This window comes from Salvelinus namaycush, unplaced genomic scaffold (genome assembly GCF_016432855.1).
Source record: "Salvelinus namaycush isolate Seneca unplaced genomic scaffold, SaNama_1.0 Scaffold9, whole genome shotgun sequence".
In the NCBI taxonomy this organism is placed as follows: domain Eukaryota; kingdom Metazoa; phylum Chordata; class Actinopteri; order Salmoniformes; family Salmonidae; genus Salvelinus; species Salvelinus namaycush.
The window spans coordinates 635,112-649,803 of NW_024061641.1; the positions used below are offsets into that span (position 1 = coordinate 635,112).

At 41.7% G+C, this 14,692-nt stretch overlaps 1 protein-coding gene across 3 annotated transcripts in view; it reads left to right on the forward strand.

The window, feature by feature from the left end:
- LOC120043328 (zinc finger protein 2-like) overlaps positions 1-14,692 on the forward strand; it is a 401,596-nt gene that overhangs the window by 188,193 nt on the left and 198,711 nt on the right. For 2 of the 3 annotated variants that reach the window (XM_038987949.1, XM_038987952.1), the window contains exons 1-2: positions 10,185-10,435; positions 12,274-12,723. The exons of the other annotated variant lie outside the window; for it this stretch is intronic. In XM_038987949.1, coding sequence (XP_038843877.1) covers positions 10,270-10,435; positions 12,274-12,723 — 616 coding nt within the window. In that variant the 5' untranslated portion in view covers positions 10,185-10,269. Of the gene's footprint in view, positions 1-10,184; positions 10,436-12,273; positions 12,724-14,692 lie in introns of those variants that run through there. 3 annotated transcript variants of the gene reach the window in all.

Here is a 14,692-nt window from a genome sequence, read left to right on the forward strand (position 1 = left end):
AGTGCATGTCAGAGCAAAAACCAAGCCATGAGGTCGAAGGAATTGTCCGTAGAGCTCCGAGACAGGATTGTGTCAAGGCACAGATCTGGGGAAGGGTACAAAAAACAATCTGCAGAATTGAAGGTCCCCAAGAACACAGTGGCCTCCATCATTCTTAACCTCTCTAGGGTACGTGAGACGGTAGTGTTCCACCTCTTCAACAGCCAGTGAAACTGCAGGGTGCCAAATTCAAAACAACAGAAATCCCATAATTAAAATTCCTCAAACATACATGTATTTTACACCATTTTAAAGATACACTTGTTGTAAATCCAGCCACAGTGTCCGATTTCAAAAAGGCTTTACGACGAAAGCAAACCAAATGATTATGTTAGGTGAGTGCCTATTCACAGAATAACACGCCATTTTTCCAGCCAAAGAGACGATTCACAAAAAGCAGAAATATAGATAAAATATAGATAAAATCACTAACCTTTGATGATCTTCATCAGATGACACTCATGGGACTTCATGTTACACAATACATGTATGTTTTGTTCGGTAAAGTTCATATTTATATCCAAAAATCTGAGTTTACATTGGCACCTTACGTTCACAAGTTCCAAAACAACCTTTGATTTTGCAGAGCCACATCAATTTACAGGAATACTCATAATAAACATTGCTAAAAGATACAACTGTTATGCATGGCATTTTAGATGCACTTCTCCTTAATGCAACCGCTGTGTCAGATTTCAAAAAAGCTTTACGGAAAAAGGAAACCATGAAATAATCTGAGTCGGCGTTCAGAGCCCAATCAAGACACAAATATATCCGCCATATTATGCAGTCAACAAAACTCATAAATAGCATTATAAATCTTCACTTACCTTTGCTGATCTTCGTCGGAATGCACTCCCAGGACTCCCACAAGAAATGTTTGTTTTGTTCGGTAATGTCCATTATTTATGTCCAAATAGTTACTTTTGTTAGCGCGTTTGGTAAACAAATCCAAAGTCACGAAGTGCGTTCACTAAAAGCAGACGAAATGTCAAAAAGTTCCGTAACAGTCAGTAGAAACATGTCAAACGATGTATTGAATCAATCTTTAGGATGTTTTTAACATAAATCTTCAATAATGTTCCAACCGGAGAATTCCATTGTCTTCAGAAGTGCGATGGAACAGAGCTCCCTCTCATGTGAACGCGCATAGTCAGAGCATGGTCAGGTCATGGTAGACCTTACTCATTCCCTTCTCCTTCGGCCCCACTTCACAGTAAAAGCATCAGACAAGGTTCTAAAGACTGTTGACATCTAGTGGAAGCCTTAGGAAGTGCAACATTACCAATATCCCACTGTATCTTCAATAGGAGCTGAGTTAAATCGACCAACCTCAGATTTCCCACTTCCTGGTTGGATTTTTTCTCAGTTTTTTGCCTGCCATATGAGTTCTGTTATACTCACAGACATCATTCAAACAGTTTTAGAAACTTCAGAGTGTTTTCTATCCAAATCTACTAATAATATGCATATTCTAGCTTTTATGGCTTTGTAGGAGGCCGTTTACTCTGGGCATGCTTTTCATCCGGACGTGAAAATACTGCCCCCTACCCCAAAGAAGTTAAAGGGAATAAGTTTGGAACCACCAAGACTCTTCCGAGAGCTGGCTGCCCGGCCAAACTGAGCAATCAGGGGAGAAGGGCCTTGGTCAGGGAAGTGACCAAGAACCCAATGGTCTGTCTGACAGAGCTCCAGAGTTCCTATGTGGAGATGGGAGAACCTTCCAGAAGGACAACCATCTTTGCAGCACTCCACCAATCAGGTCTTTATGGTAAAGTGGCCAGACGGAAGCCACTGCTCAGTAAAAGGTACATGACAGCCCACTTGGAGTTTGCCAAAAGGTACCTAAAGGACTCTCAGACCATGAGAAACAAGATTCTCTGGTCTGATGAAACCAAGATCGAACTCTTTGGCCTGAATATCAAGCGGCACGTCTAGAGGAAACCTGGCACCATCCCTACGGTGAAGCATGGTGGTGGCAACATCATGCTGTGGGGATGTTTTTCAGCAGCAGGGACTGGGAGACTAGTCAGGATCAAGGGAAAGATGAATGGAGAAAAATACAGAGAGATCCTTGATGAAAACCTGCTCCAGGGCACTCAGGACCTCAGACTGGGCCAGGAGTGGCTTCGGACAAGTCTCTGAATGTCCTTGAGTGGCCCAGCCAGAACCCAGACTTGAACCCGATCTAACATCTCTGGAGAGACCTGAAAATAGCTGTGCAGCGATGCTACCCACCCAACCTGACAGAGCTTGAGAGGATCTGCAGAGAAGAATGGGAGAAACTCCCCAAATACAGGTGTGCCAAGCTTGTAGCGTCATACTCGAAGGCTGTAATTGCTGCCAAAGGTGCTTCAACAAAGTACTGAGTAAAGGGTCTGAATACTTATGTAGATGTGATATTTCAGTTTATTTTTAATCAATTTGCTACAATTTCTAAAAATCTGTTTTTGCTTTTTCATTTTGGGGTATTGTGATGTCATTTTGGGGTATTGTGATGTCATTTTGGGGGTATTGTGTGTAGATTGATGAGAGAAACAAAATGTAATGTTAGAATATGGCTGTAAAGTAACAATTTGGAAAAGTTGAGGTGTCTGAATATTTTCAGAATGTACTGTGTATAAAGAGGTAGGAGCTGCCATACTACGGCTCCTGTGAAGCAGTTGTTGTGGGGGGTTAAGTGCCTTGCTCAAGGGCACGACAGCAGGTATGGCATCTAGGATTTGATACCAGCAACCACTCACTTGTCCAATGGGATTGGAACCCTCCGCTTGTGGTCTTGTCTCTCTTAACCACTAGACTACGGTCTTGCCTCTTAACCACTAGACTACCTACCACCTGTTGGACGCGGGATTGGAACCGGCAACCCTCCGCTTGTGGTCTTGCCTCTTACCCACTAGACTACCTACCACCTGTTGGACGCGGGATTGGAACCGGCAACCCTCCGCTTGTGGTCTTGCCTCTCTTACCCACTAGACTACCTACCACCTGTTGGATGAAAGTATTGTAGGAAACTCACAGGTCCCCTGTTCAAAGTCTCTTGATGTTTTAAAAACTGAAATTCCTGATTGTTTGTTTTGATGAGAGAATAGTCTGACCTGATGTTATTGATACATAAAAAATATCATCCTTCCATCTGTCCAAGAGTATTTATCATAGATTGTCCTAATGCTGCTAATAAATGATATTGATTTATTCTTTCAGGAAGTTACAGTCGACTCCTGATAGGTGCATTCTGTGGTTTAGTGCACACTCACATCAGTATCAGCTGTCAGGAGTCACCTATCTTACAATTAGTTCTGTCTTTCTACTAAATGATCATCCTATATCACCACCCTGTTACTCATTACAACTATTTCCCCTCATTGTAGTTATCCATAATCACTGGGCTGTACCTTAGTAAAACCCTGTAGAAAAGGCCGTCCTGCTCCCCTCCTCTCTACCCAACTTCCCCTCCCAGTCCCTTAAGTGGTCATGGGTAACTGCATATGGAGGACCATACCTGTAATTAGAATTCAATAAATAAATGCACACACCAATAGGAAATTGGAGATTAAATCCATTATATGCTGCTGTGCCGCACGCACACCATGAAACACACAAGAAAGAACAGATGGAACATTGTCCAGGCTTGACGTAGAAACAGGTGAACAGTTATGGACCACTGAGCCATTGACGGCCTGCCTGCACCAGGTGGCACGTAGAAACAGGTGAACAGTTATGGAACACTGAGCCATTGACGGCCTGCCTGCACCAGGTGGCTGTGTTACGAGTGGGCACCGGACTACAGCCATATAAAGTGACAAAGACAAAGTATGTGAACCCTTTGGAAATACCTGGATTTCTACATAAATTGGTCATCAAATTTGATCTGATCTTCATCTAGGTCACAACAATAGACAAAACAGTCTGCTTAAACTAATAACACACAAACAATTATACATTTGTCTTTATTGAACACACCGTGTAAACATTCACAGTGCAGGGTGGGAAAAGTATGTGAACCCTTGGATTTAATAACTAGATAACCCTCCTTTGGCAGCAATAACCTCAACCAAACGTTTTCTGTAGTTGCGGATCAGACCTGCACAACGGTCAGGAGGAATTTTGGACCATTCCTCTTTGCAAAACTGTTTCAGTTCAGCAATATTCTTGGGATGACTGGTGTGAAGTGCTCTCTTGAGGTCATGCCACAGCATCTCAATCCGGTTGAGGTCAGGACTGACTGGGCCAATCCAGAAGGCGTTCTGTTGAAGCCATTCTGTTGTTGATTTACTTCTGTGTTTTAGGTCGTTGTTCTATTGCATCACCCATCTTCTGTTGAGCTTCAATTGGCAGACAGCCTAACATTTCCCTGCAAAATGTCTTGATAAACTTGGGAATTCATTTTCCCGTTGATGATAGCAAGCTGTCCAGGCCCTGAGACAGCAAAGCAGCCCCAAGTCATGATGCTCCCTCCACCATACTTTACAGTTGGGATGAGGTTTTGATGTTGTGCTGTGCATTTTTTCTCTCCACACACAGTGTTGTGTGTTCCTTCCAAACAACTCAACTGTAGTTGCATTTGTCCACAGAATATTTTGCCAGTAACACTGTGGAACATCCAGGTGCACTTTTGCAAATTTCAGACGTGCAACAATGTTTTTTTTTGGACAGCAGTGGCTTCTTCCACTGTGTCCTTCCATGAACACCATTCTTGTTTAGTGTTTTATGTATCGTAGACTCGTTCAACAGAGATGTTAGCATGTTCCAGAGATTTCTGTAAGTCTTTAGCTGACACTCTAGGGTTCTTCTTAACCTCATTGACCATTCTGCGCTGTGCTCTTGCAGCCATCTTTGCAGGAAAGCCACTCCTAGGGAGAGTAGCAACAGTGCTGAACTTTCTCCATTTATAGACAATATGTCTTACCGTGGACTGATGAACATCAAGGCTTTTAGAGATACTTTTGTAACCCTTTCCAGCTTTATGCAAGTCAACAATTCTCAATCTTAGGTCTTCTGCGATCTCTTTTGTTTGAGGCATGGTTCACATTAGGCAATGCTTCTTGTGAATAGAAAACTCACATTTTGTGAGTTTTTTTATAGGGCAAGGCAGCTCTAACCAACATCTCCAATCTCGTCTCATTGATTGGACTCCAGGTTAGCTGACTCCTGACTCCAATTAGCTTTTGGAGAAGTCATTAGCCTAGGAGTTCACATAATTTAACCATTCACAGTGTAAATTGGAAAAAGTATGTATTCAATATAGACAAGAAAAATACAATAATTTGTGTGTTATTAGATTAGGCAGACTATTTATCTATCTTTGTGAAGATCAGATCAAATTTGAATACTAATTTATGCAGAAATCCAGGTAATTCCAAAGGGTTCACATACTTTTTCTTGCCACTGTATACTGAACAAAAATATAAACACAGTGTTGGTCCCATGTTTCATGCACTGAAATAAAATATCCCAGAAAATGTTCCATATGCACAAAAAGCTTATTCCTCTACAGATGTTGTGCACAAATTTGTTTGAAAATGAAGGAGAGCCGCACACTCTAGGAGCTCAGATGCAAAAATGTAATTACCAACGTTTCGACAGCCAAGCTGTCTTCATCAGGGTATAATCACAAACACTGCGGGATGACTCGTTTATATAGTGTCAAAAGACACACAGGTGTCTGTAATCATGGCCAAGAGTGGCCTAATATCATTGGTTCATTCTCAAATATTAAAATGGCATACAAAGAGCAGCACAAATTTGTTTACATCCCTGTTAGTGAGCATTTCTACTTTGCCAAGATAATCCACCCACCTGACAGGTGTGGCATATCAAGAAGCTGATTAAACAGCATGATCATTACACAGGTGCACCTTGTGCTTGGGACAACCAGGCCACTTTTGTCACATAACACAATGCTACCTATGTCTCAAGTTTTGAGGGAACGTGCAATTGGCATGCTGACTGCAGTAATGTCCATCAGAGCTGTTGCCAGATAATTAAATGTTAAGCTGCCTCCAACGTTGTTTTAGAGATTTTGGCAGTGAGTGCAACCGGCCTCACAACCGCAGACCACGTGTAACCACACCAGCCCAGGACCTCCACATCCGGCTTCTTCACCTGCGGGATCATCTGTGTGTGTGTGTGTGTGGGGGGGGGGGGGGGGGGCTGATGAGTATTTTTGTATGTAATAAAGCCCTTTTTGTGGGGAAAAACAAATTCTGATTGGTTGGATCTAGTTCCGTGGGTGGGCCCTCCCAGGCCCACCCATGGCTACACCCCTGCCCAGTCATGTGAAATCCATAGATTAGGGCCTAATGAATGTATTTCAATTGACTGATTTCCTTCTATGAACTGTAACTCAGTAAAAAATTGTTGCATGTTGCGTTTATATTTTTGTTCAGTATACTTTATTTAGTCTGATCAGTGGAACAATTCTCTTTCTTAACAACGGGCTAAAATGCAGGGCAACACTGTCAGCAACAGCACTACTGTTATTCCCCACACTTATTCTATTATTCCACTTCCTCCCAGTTCTGCCAGTGTCATCACATATTAGAAATCTCTTATGCCTATTTGTGTCTTTGAACATGATTTATATGAGGCTATGTCATTTTGCAGCCTTTCACGGACAGTTTTGAATAAGTCATACAAATAAGCATTGGATATTCAAATGATTCAGGAATTAAAAATAATTTTAGTATTGTGCACATGCTAGAGAGAGAGAGATGGTAGAGGGACTCACAACTCATAATACACATATTTTGTCTGTGTAGAGAGTATGACGGCATCTTCAACTAGTAGGCATAAACCACCTGAATATTGATATTCATTAGATATTTATTGAAGGTTTGAGAAATTAATTGTTATAACAAGAGCCTTTTCAATCACTTGGGAAACATAGATCAGGGGTGGCCAACCCTCCTGGAGAGCTAGCAGGATTTTCTTCCAGACCTATTTTAAAGAAATAGCTCACCAACATTATAAAATGTTTGTGCATTCTATGGACAGAAAAAACTTCCTGGGGAAGGACCCCCAGTCTATTGTCTAGGGATTGTGCCAGGGGCAGTGCGATTGGTGGGGCAAACTCCCCACTAAACAAAATATGAATTGCACTGTAGCGGTGACAAACAGTGCCCACAAATTGTTAGGGCCTACATAAAGCTGTCCCAACAGCAGAGCTTTCTTTTCAGAACACTGGAGTGACCCCTTACCACCGCTACACCTGGCTATCAGTGGAGCCTTGTCTGGCAGCGATAGTTAATTCAGCCTCATTTACTGCCTTTTAATAAAAACAATGCTGATATGGCTGACTTGCTTAAACAAATGTGGTTTCTACTGACAATTGAGATGTACAAACTAGGGCATAAGGGAACGACGAGCGGTTAAGAGGCCATCTGTAATTTTGATTAAGACATTAATAAGCGAGCTAGGACGTAGTCAATAACTATTTGTTCAGCACTTTTGAAATGTACATCGACAGAATAAAGAACATGGGCCGTTCTTACAGTATTCTCCCTGTATACCAAGTCAGAACCGTAAGATAAATAAAGGGGGCATATAAGCAGACAATGAAAGCTCTTACAATATTCAATGATTACATTTCTCTAAAACGGGTATAGGCTACATGTGCACTACCAAGTCAGAACAGTAGGCTAAGTTATGAGAGGGAAAAGGGACCAAATTATTAGGGTGAGGCACATGGGCTACTAACAGCTTACTACACAACATATACTTAGTATTACTTTCTTAGCTACAGTATACATATCTCCCTGGCATATTACATCATTAATGCAGCAGCATACAAGACATTTTTGGACTCACCTTGTGATGTGCTCACTTGAACAGGAAGGGGTTGCGGCAGTCCTTGTGGGCAAATTTTCTCATCTAACTTTGTCATCAAAGTCTGTCATTCTCTGGATTTATGGTGATTTCAAGACAACTGGGAACTCTGGAAAAAAAACAAGGTTGAATCATGACGTCAGTGATCTTCAAGTCGGAGCTCCAGAAAGAGGCCCTTAAACCCAGACTTGAACCACACACCCAATTCACTGAATAGCAGGCTAGTGATTGCTTTGCAACACTTGCAGTTAGCCACTGATTCCTTCCAAACCACTCATTGTTGAATTTGCAATTTCCAACTGGTTGTGTAATGTTTATGTCCAATGGCCGATGAGCACCGATACATTTGATCTATAATTTCTCTTCATATGACAAGGTTTGAAAAGGATTTGCCAGTAGATTGTCGACGTGATTCATGATGATGACTGCTAGCTCAGATTTTGAAAGTATGATGTTAACATGATCAGTCTAATCAAAGCTACTGTAGATATAACGTGATTTGACGTAATTTTATCTGTGGCCAATGACCTTGAGCCTTCTTGGATGGGCACTTCTAATGTAACTGTATTGCAGCACCCAATGGGCTTGAATTTTCAAACTCTCCCCATAGATTTTGCGGTGACATAGTGTCCCCATGAGTGACAGAACACTGGGCCAATCACGGCGCAACTAGAGACATTACCAACCCCTAAGCTCTGTATTTTCCGCTGGCTGCCCCACCACCACAGAAAGCACTAGGCTGAAACACCTGCATTTTGGAGCTGCTTTACTCAAGAAAGCCAAAAAGAGACCACAGTTGTATGCGGCTTTAGTAACTCAATTATTATTATTTTTTTTTACATTGTTTGCAAACTAATATATGACACGTATTATTAATGCCAAAAGAACATGCAAAACAGGCAACCATTTTTTTTTTGCTAAACAGGTGGGGCTCAAAACCCCACCTGCCCTGAATGATGGGTTGTCAACGGCAAGGGAGAAATTAAATTCACATAGCAAATATCACTCCAAGCATTTTTCAAAAGTTGGCAGCCCTGGTGTAACAATCTAAGTTCTTCGTAGATGTATACTAGCTTTTTGCTGTCTAACATTAAAGTGGCTACTCAAGAAGGCAAAGGTAACTGAACTTAATGACTACCGCCCAGTAGCACTCACCTCTGTCATCATGAAGTGCTTTGAGAGACTAGTCAAGGATCATACCTGACACCCTATGGCCCACTTTAATTTGCTTACCGCCCCAATAGATCTGCACACTGCCCTGTCCCATCTGGACAAGAGGAATACCTATGTAAGAATGCTGTTCATTGACTATAGCTCAGCATTCAACAACACAATAACCTCCAATCTCATCATTAAGCTTGGGGCCCTGGGTCTGAAACCCGCCCTGTGCAACTGGGTCCTGGACTTCCTGATGGGCCGCCCCCCAGGTGGTGAAGGTAGGAAACATCACCTCCACTCCGCTGATCCTCAACACTGGGGCCCCACAAGGGTGCGTTCTCAGCTCTCTCCTGTACCACCACCTGTTACGGCAACTGCACCGCCCTCAACCGCAAGGCTCTCCAGAGGGTAGTGCGGTCTGCACAACGCATCACCGGGGGCAAACTACCTGCCCTCCAGGACACCTACAGCACCCGATGTCACAGGAAGGCCATAAAGATCATCAAGGACAACAATCACCCGAGCCACTGCCTGTTCACCCCGCTATCATCCAGAAGGCGAGGTCAGTACAGGTGCATCAAAGCTGGGACCGAGAGACTGAAAAACAGCTTCTATCTCAAGGCCATCCGACTGTTAAACAGCCATCACTAACATAGAGAGGCTGCTGCCAACATACTGACTCAAATCTCTGGCCACTTTAATAAATGGATTTAATAAAGGTATCACTAGTCACTTTAAATAATGCCACTTTCAGAATGTTTACATATCCTACATTACTCATCTCATATGTATATACTGTATTTTATACCATCTTGCCTATCCTGCATGGCCATCACTCATCCATATATTTATATGTACATATTCTTATTTCATCCCCTTACATTGTGTGTATAAGGTAACTTGTTAGATATTACTGCAGTCGGAACTAGAAGCGCAAGCATTTAGCTACATTCGCATTAACATCTGCTAACGATGTATATGTGACCAATCAAATTTGATTCGATTTGATGTAGTCGTTTTCCTTTGCTACTGGTCTGTAGGCTGCCTTGCACAGTAAACTCCCATCCAGCTGGCGGCCCTGTTGTGTTTCTGGGTTCGTCACCAACTAGAACAAAGAATGTCCTAAGATTCCTAGACTAGAACACGGAAGTAGGATTGGTAACGAGTTTTTATTGTTCCTTGTGTGGAGTAAAGAAAGACATACTGACTAAACTAAATAGGCTACCCAACTCTAATTTTATTGAAATGTCTAAACTACAGATGTTGTGTGTGTTTTTAAATGAGCGTTTAACGGCGGCTGCTGTTGATATTTTTGAGGCAGTTGAGAAAACGGTAGTAGAGTACCAGGAGGAGAATGATCGGCTACGGAGACTTCTGCGGAGGACACCAGAGATACAACAATGTAGAATAGGTTCGTATTTTTATGAAATTCACAATAGAGGATGGTCCTCCCCTTCCTCTGAGGAGCCTCTACCAATATTCGGCTTTATTTACTCTCAGATTCGAAAATGCTAATTAGCTTCAAAGTAGACAGGCAAAACAACAAATCCCCGCAAGCGCCTGCACGTCATCTATAGCTGACAGCTTGGCTAACAGAATTTTCCATTTAAAGAAATTAAGCCAATTTATTCATTACTACATTTTAGATAACATTAGATAGTTAATCCAGAGATTCTTACCTTTGCCTCGATTCAGCAGTCCCGTCCAGATCATCATGGTGTTTGTAGTTCTTTATGATAGCCACATTAGGAGCTAATGTGGGGGGTTTAAATATAGGGTGGGTATAATTTGTGGAACGTTCCAACAGGAATCTGTTCCAAAAACGTTGTAAATAACAAAGATGCCAACAAACAACGCATGCAAAGTATCATGATCAATTCACCTAGCTAACCGTATGCCGAATAGACATCAGCTCACCACGTAGTTTATTCTTAATGTTTGTCCATAGGCTACCAGAGTGAGGACAATACATTTTTCATAATAAACGTGGTGAGTGAAACACTTAATTAAATAGCCCACTATTTAAATAGCCCGGAATCTTATTCTTCCGCTATACAACTTTGTATGCGTTGTGTTGGCAACGAAGTTGTTTACGAAGTTGTTGGAATAGATTCCTGTTGGAACGTTACACAAATTATACCCGTAAATATAGGCGAATATATTGATAAAAGTCACCTTGTCCTAGAGAGATTTACACGGTTATCAAAACGTCACGCCAGGGTTAGCCTCCTTATTTTAAGTCATTGTAAAGGGTAAGCCTACACAAAACACAGCCCTTATTTTATTGTAAAATCCCCTATGGGAAATGGTGTAAAAACGATTAGAACCATTTCCCTGTTTGACCGTTTTATGGTTATTATGACTTATACTGTGGTTATTTGGTATTTTATTACGATTCCCATTAGCTGTTGCAAAAGCATCAGCTACTCTTCCTGGGGTCCACACAGAACATGAAACATAATACAGAATGACATAATAGTTACATACCAACACTAACCATGGTGGGGTGACTGAATTTAACAGTTACATACCAACACTAACCATGGTGGGGTGACTGAATTTAACAGTTACATACCAACACTAACCATGGTGGGGTGACTGAATTTAACAGTTACATACCAACACTAACCATGGTGGGGTGACTGAATTTAACAGTTACATACCAACACTAACCATGGTGGGGTGACTGAATTTAACAGTTACATACCAACACTAACCATGGTGGGGTGACTGAATTTAACAGTTACATACCAACACTAACCATGGTGGGGTGACTGAATTTAACAGTTACATACCAACACTAACCATGGTGGGGTGACTGAATTTAACAGTTACATACCAACACTAACCATGGTGGGGTGACTGAATGTAATAAAGTATTTGGTGTTTTATTAGGATCCCCATTAGCTGTTGCAAAAGCAGCAGCTACTCTTCCTGGGGTCCACATGAAACATGACATCATCCAGAACATTAATAGACAAGAACAGCTCAAGGACAGAACTACAGAAAACATTTTTAATGGCACATGTAGCCTACATATCAATACATACTCACAAAATATCTAGGTCACATAGGGGAGAGACGTTGTGAGGTGTTGCTTTCTGTGTTTTTTAAACCAGGTTTGCTGTTCATTTGAGCAATTTGAGATGGAATGGAGTTACATGCAACAATGGCTCTTTATAATACTGTACGCTTTCTTGAATTTGTTCTGGATTTGGGGACTGTGGTAACCTCTGCTCCTCCTCTCAGTCCCTCCAGAACCCCTGCAGCTCTCTGTCTCTGAAGAGGAGGTTCCCCCTGAGCAGCAGGAGTGGAGCCCCAGTCTGGGGCAGAAGGACCCAGAGACCACACAGATTAAAGAGGAACAGGAGGAAGTCAGGACCAGTCAGGAGGAAGAGCAGCTTCAAGGGGTGGAGCCTGATGTCATAGAGTTCATATTTACTCCTTCCTGTGTGAAAAGTGAATGTGATCAGGAGGACCCACGTCAAGAACCCATACTTGCTGAACACCCAACTCTCAGTCCACTGAAAATGTCTAAACTACAGTCGTTTCGAGAGTTTTTAAATGAGCGTTTAACAGCGTTTGCTGCTGTGGAGATTTCTGGGGAATTTGCGAAAGCAGTAGCAGAGTACCAGGAAGAGAATGATCGGCTACGGAGACTTCTGCGGATCACACCGGAGATACAACTATGTAGAATAGGTTTGTATGTAGATCTACTGATAGTTAACTATAGTTCTACTCAATGAAAATGTTTTTATTAACTTTTACTGTACATGGATAAAAACGTGTCTGTGTCACGAAAACCAGAAAGTTATTTGAATGTATAGAATTTACTGACTTTAGAAACAGAAAAAAAAGAAACCGATGCAAATGTCTTACATTTTATATTTCGGTCGTTCAACCTTCATCGGAGCAAATCTCCCCAAACAGTGAGACAGATGAGGCCACTAAGGCTGCGTTTATACAGGCAGACCAATTCTGATTCCCCCCCACACTAATTGGTCTTTTGACCAATCACATCAGATCATTTTCAGTGCTGATCTGATTGGTCAAAGGACAAATTAATGATCAGACTTGGGCAGCCTTAGCGAGCCAGAGATAATTACAGACACCTGCCGTAATCTAAAGTAACAACAAAGGGCCACTAGATATGATATCAGATAGAACAGAACATAAAGATGTAATTCTACAAATACAAAAGGAGGTGTTTGTATCAGGAACCCATACTCTCAGACAGAGAACAATACAGATGACAATCTGCAACAAAAAAGAAAGACAAGGTAAACACACATAACACTTCAGTGCTTTCAGGAAGTATTCAGACCGCTTGACTTTTCCCACATTTTGTTACGTTACAGCCTTATTCTAAAATGGATTAAATCGTCCCCCCCCCCCCTCAATCTACACACAATACCCCATAATGACATCACAATACCCCATAATGACATCACAATACCCCATAATGACATCACAATACTCCATAATGACAAAGCAGAAAGAGGCTTTCAGATTTTTTTTTGCATATCCCATTTACATAAGTATTCAGACCCTTTACTCAGTACTTTGTTGAAGCACCTTTGGCAGCGATTACAGCCGCGAGTCTTCTTGGGTATGACTCTACAAGCTTGTCACCTGTATTTGGGGAGTTTCTCCCATTCTTCTCTGAAGATCCACTCAAGGTCTGTCAGGTTGGATGGGGAGCGTCACTGCACAGCTATTTTCAGGTCTCTCCAAAGATGTTAGATCGGGTTCAAGTCCGGGCTCTGGCTGGGCCACTCAAGAACATTCAGAGACTTGTTTCAAAGCCACTCCTGCGTTATCTTGGCTGTGTGCTTAGGATTGTAGTCTTGTTGGGTGGTGATCCTTCGCCCCAGTCTGAGGTCCTGAGCGCTCTGGAGCAGGTTTTCATCAAGGATCTCTCTGTACTTCAAATCACATTTTATTGGTCACATACACATATTTAGCAGATGTTATTGCGAGTGTATTGAAATGCTTGTGTTCCGAGCTCCAACTGTGCAGTAATATCTAACAATTCACAACAATACACAAATCTAAAAAGTAAAAGAATGGAATTAAGAAATATATAAATATTATGACGAGCATTGTTGGAGTGGCATTGGCTAAAATACTGTAGAATAGAATACAGTGTATGTATATGAGATGAGTAATGTAGTATATAGAGTTGAAGTCGGAAGTTTACATACACTTAGGTTGGAGTCATTAAAACTTGTTTTTCAACCACTCCACAAATGTCTTGTTAACAAACTATAGTTTTGGCAAGTCGGTTAGGACATCTACTTTGTGATGACACAGGTAATTTTTCCAACAATTGTTTACAGACAGATTATTTCACTTATAATTCACTGTATCACAATTCCAGTGGGTCAGAAGTTTACATACACCAAGTTGACTGTGCCTTTAATCAGCTTGGAAAATTCCAGAAAATGATGTCATGGCTTTAGAAGCTTCTGATAGGCTAATTTACATAATTTGAGTCAATTGGAGGTGTACCTGTGGATGTATTCCAAGGCCTACCTTCACACTCAGTGCCTCTTTGCTTGACATCATGGGAAAATACAAAGAAATCAGCCAAGATTTCCAAATGCATGAAGGGACCACGTTCATCTGTACAAACAATAGCACGCAAGTATAAACACCATGGGACCAT